We start from the raw sequence: 11,490 nt of genomic DNA, 5'->3' as shown, positions 1-11,490 counted from the left end.
TTTTTTCCAAAAGATACACTTTTTACTGGTGTTCACAAAAAAAACAGAAAATTCAACTGTTTTGGCCCAAGTGTTGATGAACCGCTAGTCAAAGGTGATATTGGGGAAAAATAATAATACATAGTGAGCATATAAATACAGTATTATGTACTGTACAAACCTGGTAAAATAATATAATAACTGACGACCCAGACACGAATAGCATACCCATTGCTTAATTCACTTGTTGTGTCTGGTATTAATTACACAAAGGATTTTTATAATGAAGACGAATATTAAAAAAGATTTATTTTCAAATATGTATGAAGAAATTCATGTCTTAATATACTACACCAATCTATAACTGTAATATAAAGAAATTTTTTACCTTTTTTAACAATTTGCATAAAATAATATCAAAATATTTTAATAGCTTTTCAGTTCAGCTTCAAATAATCATAGATCGACACTCTGAACTTATTGTTATAGCTTTCCAGTTTAGCTTCAAATAATCATAGATCAACCCTCTCAACTTATTATAAAAAAATAGCTTTTCAGTTCAGCTTCAAATAATCATAGATCGACACTCTGAACTTATTGTTATAGCTTTTCAGTTTAGCTCCAAATAATCATAGATCAACCCTCTCAACTTATTATAAAAAAATAGCTTTTCAGTTCAGCTTCAAATAATCATAGATTGACCCTCTCAACTTATTATAAAAAAATAGCTTTTCAGATCAGCTTCAAATAATCATAGATTGACCCTCTCAACTTATTTTTATCATAAAGAGTATTTTCTAAATTACCAAGAAAAATTAAATATAAACTAAAATTACTTAATTAGCTCACAATTCAATCATCATCCAGCTAGTATAATATATACATGTAATTGTGCCTATGTTAAAATTTATAGATTGTCCAAACTCCAAATAATTTTGCTGTGTTTCGAGAGCAATCCATTTTTTCCTGGCAGTTTGTATTTGATTAGATCAGTATTCAACCTAACTGTATTCAACATAACTGCCATATATAACCATTACAACAGATTCCAACCAAACAATTGATATCAAAAATATTAAATATTTGCATCACTTCCATGAAATAAAAAGTCATACCAACAAAATATTCTGGTTCTTAGACAATCCTTCCAACAAATCTGATGTGAGGAGGGATGATTTCATTTTGTGAACATATCACTATTGCGTTAAATGACATCACATTTCAAGGCACTACATTTATTTCATGTTGTTTATAGAAATGTATGATTATCCAGTTACATTTATGGTTGTGAAGTTGGTAAATGGTAACTGAGCCTATGGTAAACACCCAGTTTCATTTAAACTTTTTTATAGAGTTGCTTGCTGTAACCAGTGGTAAATATTTACATGAGGTATTTAATAAGATTGTTTTTATTTTTTGAAATAAAAACAGGTCATGCAACTCTTGTTAAGTGACACAGGAGTACACGTATCTGAGAACCAGAATATTTTTTAAGTATGGTCTGACTTGCACACTTCATTAAAATACTTGCAACAAATTACAAAATCAGGAGTGCTGTGCTGGCTTACATGTACCTTTTCTAGCCAACAAAGTTAGGCTTCTGTATAATACATTGAGAGCTCATTAGTTATTTTGTGGTATATGGTAATTATTTAAATGATGCATGTATTTTTACCCAAAGTCGGCAATAAATCTCAATAACATTTAAACAAATATTAATAAATATGATTTTCTTGATCACTAATAAGAAACAAATAATAAACTTCAGTGGAATAATAGTTACACTAAATATATATATATTTATATACACAAACATTGTGATTGTTTTACAAAAATAACAATATATTTCAAAATCCATTGATATGGGTTATCTCCCCTTAAATATTGACTTTTTTCCATATAAAATGTTTCCATGTTCCAAAGCTGTGGAATAACTACAACTGATAATACATGGCATTTACTTTTGTATAAAGGCTGTTTAGTAAACTCCACATTTATATCTAGCCATGATAATCTTCAGATTTATATCTAGCCATGGCAAGTAGCGTATCAAAAGTATGGTGTGGGCCAACATGTATAAAAGGTACATGTAGTAACAGCACTTCTTCTGACATTTTAGCCTACTAAGTGAAAAACGATTTATTCAGTTGACCAATTTAGTATTCTTCCATAATATTGGTTTATTGGCTGAGAACTTATTATGAAGATGTGAATTTTCCATTTCTATATACTGTCCTAACATTGATGATAAGATAGTGTAAATGTCCGACAAAGATCAAATCGAATGTATGAACAACAATTTTGTACCAAAGTGGTTAGTTGAAAATAATATCATTAGTCCATGAATGGGCAGAAACTTTTAATTTTGTTTCATATTTCATTCCATTATGATTGTGTACACTTACATGTACAAATTTTCGTTTACCCATTTCATCATTTTTACTTCTTGGAACTTCATATTCCAAAGGACTACATGTTCATGTAGGTCAAGTGTAAAATCCTGTGTTTTTTTATACAAATGTACATCAAGACAACTCACAATAGCTAACATGTATGCATCACAGGCATAGGCCATGTCCTTGACATACATAACACCATTTAATAAAGGGTAAAACAATTGGTCAGCGTTTGAAAGCTGGCAACAATTAGTTTTACATGTATATGGCACCTTATGTATAAAATATTTACGTGTATTTGTAACAATTAAAGCATTGTTAACAATACTTTGTGAGCTTCAATGACACCATTCTATACATCTTACATATTTGTTATGTATCGATACTGTCTTGCTTCTACAAGTTTTTCGACTCATTTTTCACATTAATTGAATATTTGTGATCACTTTGAACTGCATCATCACAAGCCTTTTGACAATTTTCATCTGCAACAATTCCTGCATGGGCCAAAAATAGGTCCTTCAAAACACTCAGTTCCTTTGTTAAAATTTGAACTTTTTGTTCAAGCATTTCGTTTTCTTGTCTTAGTCGATTTACTTTAGCCATAGTTTCTTTAGCTTTCTGGCGACTTTTGGTTCGGCTTTTTTGTACAGCTGTGTTATTTCTGCACCTCCGCTTTCTATATTCATCACTATCTCTGGTCACTGACTGTCGCTTTCTCCCACTTTTGCCTTCCCCATCAGAGCCATCTGTATTACTGTCATTCATTTTGCGAGGGGCCATACTTTAAAATTTGCTGCTGCCGAAGCTATGGTTTTAAATCGACTAGGAAGGAGGCAAGTGCACTTCTGCAAAATAAGCAATCAGAATATTAAAGAAAAATCTCCTTATTGCAAGTACTTCTTTAGGCTTCAGATGTTATAGAAATTATTAATTAGACCTTCATTTACATGACAAGTTCAAAATCAACTCTGTAGACCCTCGGATGGCATCATTATATAAGATTTGGATAAAGAGCTGCTCATTCTTGCCATAGCAGCTCAAAAATAGATAACGAAAAATGAATATATTGAAAATTTCATTCAAAGTATGTCATTCTGAGCGAAGTTAGTAGTGTTGGAACATGTACATGTAGTGTCAGTACTAAACAAACGAGAATAAGTCTCAATTATCCCTTTTATAGTCTCAATTATCCATTTTATTGTTAAAATTTTAAATCTTGTGGCCGTTTTAATCCATTTAAATCTCTGCCATCTTATGGTCCATAGTATTGATTATGGGCTTGTCATGTTAAGTTAATAGGCAGATTTAGATCTCAAATAATGCATTTTTAATCTTGTATAAACTGTGTGCAATCTTTGAAATGTTTCATCTTTAATTAAAGATCCATTATGTAAGGGCAAAATCTGCCTACTCCAATCTTTGAAATGTTTCATCTTTAATTAAAATTAATAAACTATCAATTAGACATCTGTTCACATAACAAGCCCATAACTAACTCACTAGACCATCGAATGGTCACGATTTTTAATGGATTGAAACACAATCATCATTTAATAATGAATAATCAAGACTTTGTTTATTATCGTAACAAAGGTACCAATAAAAATCAAGACAATGCTATTCTTATCAAAGCTTCAAACACTGATAACTTTACTCAGAAGGGGATCACGTGGCTAAGTGGGTAAGACGCTAGCTCGCTAGCCTGGAGGTCGGGTGTTCGATCCCTGCATTGGCCGAGAAAGTTCATCCAGATTTTCCGGCGTGGTTCTCCCTTGTCAGTGATGCAGGACGGAGGGGCTGACAAGGAAAGCTGTCTAGTCGTTCGGATGGGACGAAAACCCGAGGTCCCGTGTACACATTGGCGTGCACGTAAAAGATCCCTTGGCAGTTGGAATTCGATATAAGAGTAGGCTGTAGTGCCGCTCTCCGGGCAAAATTTCCCTCATAGCACACATATGCCCGTCTTCATTAGCCCAGGTTAGGAGCAGAACAGTACAACGTTAAACTCCATTTCATTTCATTTCTTTACTCAGAATAAAGTAATTTGACTGAAATTTTCAATTTATTCCTATTTCATTATCTATTTTTAATTATAGCAAGAATTGTCAGATCTTTATCTAAATCTTACATAATGCATACTTAAAATAACTTAATAAATTTATACAACATGGTCAAGTTAAGAGAGAATTGTCTATCAATGTAAAGAAGCAGTCAAGTGACATGTGCAGTAACTGAGTAAGTAGCCATTCAGTGAAGCGACATTTTACACTTTACACTATTAGGTTGGTCCACAGCAGGGGCGGATTGGGCCATCGGGCGGATTGGGCGATCGCCCGAAGGGCCGGTCGGAAAAAAATGAAAAAACCTTTTTCTGGTGAACATTATATGGGGTGGGGGGGATATTGGACCAGCCATGGAGCGATGGTGATCATGTTGTATGTGGCCGGTGGCTTTAACGGGCCGCCACGTCATCACAGGAGCCTGGAATGGGCTGGTATAATAGACTTTCTGGGCCGGGTGTGGGCCGGAATTCGGAATCCTGCATAAAAAGACGTTATGATAATTTCACAGGTTGATGGTTGTAAGTTACTTGCAGGTCGATGTTTAGGCCTAAATTAATCGATATATGAGATATATTATTTGACAGAGATTATAATCAGATATGCCACCAAATCGCATATTTGGGGTTTATTTTTCAAAATTTTCCAGGGCAAGAGCGGTCAGTAAAAGGGGCCGCTCCGACACGGGAGCCCGGGCCGGTTCCCGGCCCCAATCCGCCCCTGGTCCACAGTCTCAAATGTGGTGCTAATGAAAGTTGAAAAATTCTTGAATGTAAAATGCTCAAATTCTCAAATGATCACATGCAGCAAACATTCACTGAAAATAGGCATGCAAATGACATGGTACAATAAATCCACTTATTTTACGATGAGGTCCGAAAAAATATACATTGTACCTTCTTTCTTTACCTGTTTGAATTGAAAAATACTTTATACGAACTGGATAATTTATTTTACCACAGAGACATGCTAATAATGCAAAGTAGGCAACTAAACAAAAGGTATCACGATAAAGTAAAAGTATATCTCAGTCTAGTTACTTTAATAACAGATTCTTATCGGCTTTGGGCTCTATCCGTTACTGCCTCATCCTATAGATAACTAAGATGCAAATAAGACTTTTCCCCATTCTTGGTTCTAAGGCTGTTTTGGAATCCTTACTGTCTATTTTTCACCGTGATTCTTCTTTGTTCGCCAAAATAAATCATTTCTTGTCACATCCGACACAAATTTATAATAATCCAACACTATTTTCATGTAAAATTTAGCGATCCAAAAACACAAACAAAATGATCCGCCATTGTGAAACTCACTCCTGTGCAGACTCAAGGTCATGGGTTCATAGCACTCGGCAAACCTCAGCAGATTCCAGTACCCTACATCAAGCCTCGGCTGTATGACGAAGTCCACCATCGGAACTACTTTCAAGTTCCCAGATTAAAAGCGGCAAGTTTTCCTAATAAGTAAACCGGTGCCGCATCGCAATTGTATAGGCGTAGGTACATATCATATACCGTCATACAGCTAGATGTAGAGTAATGGAATCTGCCAAGGTTTGCCGAGTGGGGTTCATAGCTGCGCTCAGTCAATATTCCAAATTTAGGAATGGAATGTTACTGTTAACGAAAATTCTTGCTGTACTTCATACGGACAAAACTTTCAATATTGATACTACTAAAATTTATGTATTCAACATACATACACAATTATTAGATAAAATCGATTAATAGGCCTACAAGAATTTTCCTTCACAATAACATTCCATTCCAAACAAAACTGACACAGTTATATGGGACAACAATCACTGGTTAATTATACACTGTATTCCATTCCAAACTTTTGAAATATTAGCTGAGTGCAGGTTTGAGTTTCACAATGGGGGATCATTTCAAACAAATTTTATTAGTGTTTTTGGATTGCTAAATTCTACATGAAAATAGTGTTGGATTGTTATAAATTTGTGTCGGATGTGGCAAGAAAGAAGAATCACAGTAAAAATAGACAGTACGTGTAAGGATTCCAAAATATCCTTAGAACCGAGATGGAGAAAATTCTTATTTGCATCTTAGTAATCTATAGGATGAGGCAGTAAGGATAGAGGCCAAAGTCAATAATATTCTGTTAATTTTACTAAAGTAGTGCCTAATTATTATTAATCTCAGTCTTACAGTATCCTGTCCGTCTCTTGTGTTTATTTATAGATAAACAGAGGTCATAAAAAGGTGTAGCATAATGATTTAATATTCAGTCGAAATTAGTATAAACAGATTTAATTGAAATCAGCAAAGAAATCTAAGGAATAATAACAAAATATATTGCAGCACAAGTACTTTCACTTTATTATGTTACTAAAAATAGATACTGACGCTGCGGAAATTGTTCATGCTTGGTCAACTTCTTGACACTTTTTTTATGCCCATCGCTTGAAATATCACTACTAACGTCTATCTCCAGATGTCGTTCTATAATTTTTATGAACTTATTCACAATTTTTGAGACCTATCACTAATAACAATATACTTTACCAAGGGATGGAGGTCTCTAAACTGGTATAATACCCAAAATTAAATCTCGTCGTCTTCGATATATAACTACTTCATATTCCATACAGGCATACACGAACCCACTATGCACAAAAGCTGACGCAAGACTGCGATTTATCAGCCAATCAACATTGACGCTTCCCTTCACTCCGAGCTTAATCTATTTTTAGATCAGGTGATTACCCCGCCGCGGAAATTTTATACAATTCAATTTAATTTTAAACACTGTTAACAGCAGCTTAGAGGAGAGCGAACTGTGTAAAATTAATGACCACAACTTTATGTTAAAATTTGTCTTCATATGAATTTTTTCCTAGGACGAATCATTTTGTATGTTAATATTATACTGTTATGTAGTCAACTTTTCAAGGTTTGGCGTCATAGCTATTTTTAGGTGAATACGTCAAAAATAAGACTTGTCGTCATATGCTAAAAATAGCGACAATTTGCGCGGACATTCCTATGTCAGTATCCGCACAGAAAAATAGTCCTACATTCCATTTGTTAAATATCTATTATCAATCAAAAAATCCAAGGAGTAAGGCAACCTTTCATCCAGTCTTGACATACTTTTATTGATAACAATAATTTCATAAACTGTCATCTATTACAAATATATAGATTATTTGGCGTAAGAAATTTTTGTCTCGGTGATGCGGCTAAATCCTATTGATAAATACGCCGACCAGCCGTACATTTCATCATTCAAAGCAATAGCGACGAATCAGATTTGAGAAGATAGAAGAGTGGGTGAAAAAACGGGTTACACCAACATACTACGAAGACACGAGATACTGACTTGACCATTGGTTCCTGGACACCGCCAAGATAGATACCTCTACGAGAAACTCCCTGATCCAGTCTTTAGAAGACGATTTATTCAATGACACAGGTTCACCATGTCCTAATGTTGGGGATATCCTAGAAACTCTAATGTATGACATGCCAGAGTTCGGTGAAGGTGAGAAGCCTGTCAAAGGAACATTTTTTATAGAATCTAAAGATAATACAGTTCATAGTTCATTTATTGAAGATACACTATTGCACGATCTTGATCCGTCTAACGAACTTGCTTTCGATTTATCAGGATATCTTTATACAGAGTCAAAAAATATTAAACTATTATCCTCAGATCAAACGATTGTCAGAATAAGTGAAGTTGGATCGACAGTTGGTCTACATAGTGATACATCAAGCTTTGTGACAACGTCCCTGGGTATGACCGATCTGCCTAAGTTCGAAGATTTTACAACTACCACCGCAGACGAAGGGTCTGTGTGGGATACCCTGACAGTGAAGTCCGAAGACATAGAACCTGATTTCGGTATCGAAGAAAGCTCATCAACCAGCTTCGGCGACCCCGCCTCTCCTACTGTCTCATCGTCGTCAACAACCCAGAGCAGCAGCAGTCGCCCAAAACCATACAGTAGGGGAAAGAGTAAGAAAGTGGTAGTGAAGGGAAGCGAAGAATATTCAGAGAAGAGATCAAGAAATAACGTTGCGGTAAGAAAAAGCCGCGCAAAGGCCAAAGAGCGACAAAAAACTACTGAAAGTCGAGTACAGGAGTTATCAACAGAGAACGATAGACTCCAGAAAAAAATAGATCTTTTAACCAAAGAACTCAACGTCCTTAAAGGGCTCTTTGTAAATGTTGGGGCAGCCTTACCAGAAAGTTTCACCAAATTATTCCAGTCGTGATCTACTCCCCGCGTGTAGTTTTTGTGATAGAACATATATACTGAAAGTGACAATCCTGCATAATGATTGTTATTCGTGGGTTCATCTTCATTCTTTAATGGCATTATATAATGAGTATGAGCATACGAACTATGAAGGCAATGATCTTAAAAACAAAAACAGTTGTGTGTCAAATTTAACTGGACGAAAACTGACATTGCTATGTGGAAATTCGACACCACCAGAACTCGATATTCATTTATCACCGTTATTTGCTCGTCATCTAGGAAATCGATATTCATATAATTATTGGAATAACAACATAGTGCTTTTATCCAGAACTGTGCCAAGTGACCCTTGTGGCAGCCATTGGACAATTAACCACAATCACCACAAATTATTAGATATATCATTATCATCATTATTATCATCATCATCATGTTGTTGTAGTGTATTTAAAAGTAGTTTATACTTTTATAGAAAATTTTCTATAGCAATTTTACAACCACTGAATTGTGTCAAATATTGGTGGTTGGATTTTAATTACACATTTTACTTAGATATTAGACATGTTATTGATATAAAATTTATAAAAGTACATTTCTATGTTGTTTTGTTATTGTTTGCCTGATATTCTTAATTCACAAGTAGTATCTATCAATTGTTTATATAGCTTTTATTGTTTACAATAACTGGTTCATAAACAAATATTGTTTATACTTTGAATATTAGTTATGTCATTAGAATCTGTGTAAATGGAGATTGACCAGTGGAATCAATGAGGCTTGGGGGGGATTGAGAATTTTTTGCAAAATGAATGTCCCCTTCTCTTTTCTACACTGCTAGTCCACTCCCATATGCATGTACTGTACGTTTGCATTAATGAAAATGAAAAAAAAAAAGAAAAAAAAGCATTATGCAGATATTAAGCCCGACACACCGCCGTTTAGATTATATGATATCTGATACACATTGTCAAATATAACGCCAGTCGATTAGCAGAAAATCGATGAACTCGTACTTCAGTCTACCTTTTATTAACGATTATTTTCTTCGTATCGCATTCATCATATCATATAATAGATACTGGGCATGGTGATATTTATGCAGGTGTCTTCGGACAATTAATAGGCTTAGGAACCTCGCATATAGTTAAAGGTAGAACGTATACTCAAAGTTTTTATGTGGGTTTAGCCATCGCAGTCGCCCAACCAAGAAACCAACCACCCCTACCTTCTAGATTTATTGATAAAGCCACTAGTTGTTGGAGACCCAGATAATATAATCTACCTGGCGACCAGTTAGCACAAATACCAGTCCGAAAGTCGGTCATCTATAATAGACACGTGTATATCGGTGTTGTCGTTTGTCTCCTGTTACTATCAAGTAACCATATCCGACAATGTTTCCAGCAAACGAACAGTATGAAACAAATTACCTCGCCATTGATGTTATTCTTATTAGCATTAATATATTTGACACAAATTCAATAAATGAATCTAATTAGAAGTTGAATACATTTTCAGTTCTTGCCAAAATAAATTGAAATGTACTTTTAACAAGCATGATGGGATCTACAAATTCAAGTATAAACACAGCCTGATATAAAGGTTAATATGTATTAAATGTATAACCTGTACTGTATGGTCACTTAATCTCCTAATAATATAGGATTTCATGGATATTGATATATAAGCCACACTATTCACTTAGACGGCCCGTATAACGCATGCACTTATAGACGGCCCGTATAACGCATGCACTTATACCATAATAAGTAAATACATTAGTATATTAAATACCCGTCATTACATGTATTTATTTATGACGGAACAATCAATAAATACATAAATGGCCTATAAAAATGTCACCAAAGGTTCAATTTTTTATCAAAAAAAAAAAAGAAAAAAAAAGATCCTCCAATCTAGAAATAAAACTAGGCATTGACTGGTGCATGTCCTACATATAAGCTGGGTAGGGCAAGGGCTAGGAGGTACATATACATAACCTCACGATAAGATAAGTCGGAAGTCCTCAAAAACTATTTCCCAATATATTTAGAATTACTAACGCTGTATTTTGTTAAAGTATTTCGACACGTACATTGCGCAACGAACAAAACACGTGGAAATAACCACTGGTGTTAGCGGTTTTTAACCAAACTTTATTAATTTATAAGTTCACGGATATGCACGCACGCAGATTTTTGTAAGTATCTATGTTTAAAAGTTACTTATTGATAGTAGTTTAGAGATTTTGGAATACTTACACATGAAGGAATATATAATAAGTATATATAAATCATCTAATGTTGCCCTTTAAGTTGAATCAAATTAAATTCTTGAATAATTCAATATAATGTGTTGATACGCTTTGCGAGTGGGAATCTGTCTAATTGATTTTTAATTTAAGGTCTACAAAGTTTAATATGGAGCCAATGTAACTCACTTTATGTTTTATTAAACGATATGTTATTCCTATAACCAAACTACAATTAGTAAAGAAACGTACTCCCTCTTGATACTTCGACTATAAAATTTCAGGTTATATAGATGCAATATTATCACGTTTCGAAATAGCATATTAGATTGAACACCTTATTTTTTTTTTATCTAAACCAAAGACATTTATCCCCTTTAATATGATAATTCGTATGTACAAATGTATACCAATTTTTATGTTCATATTGTAATTGTTAATTTAACTGTATTCCCTATTCTTGCTCAATATGTAAGATTATATTTCCTTATCACCTTCGCACTATATGCCCGAGAGGGTCAATATAATGTTCTCCGATCCCCAGATTTCCTCCCACAATGTAATTGTACCTGA

General features: G+C 34.2%; 1 protein-coding gene across 1 annotated transcript; it reads left to right on the top strand.

Moving 5' to 3' along the window:
* Positions 1–7,851: 7,851 nt before the first annotated feature.
* Positions 7,852–9,258, top strand: LOC126815163 (uncharacterized; the record flags this gene model as incomplete). Its single annotated transcript, XM_050540721.1, has 1 exon — positions 7,852–9,258. A coding segment is annotated over one exon (828 nt), but the record flags the coding sequence as incomplete, so codon positions are not given.
* Positions 9,259–11,490: the final 2,232 nt, after the last annotated feature.

Source organism: Patella vulgata, chromosome 3 (assembly GCF_932274485.2).
Source record: "Patella vulgata chromosome 3, xgPatVulg1.2, whole genome shotgun sequence".
In the NCBI taxonomy this organism is placed as follows: Eukaryota; Metazoa; Mollusca; class Gastropoda; family Patellidae; genus Patella; species Patella vulgata.
The sequence above is the reverse complement of the archived record's forward strand: the minus strand, read 5'-3'. Positions and strand labels throughout refer to the sequence as shown.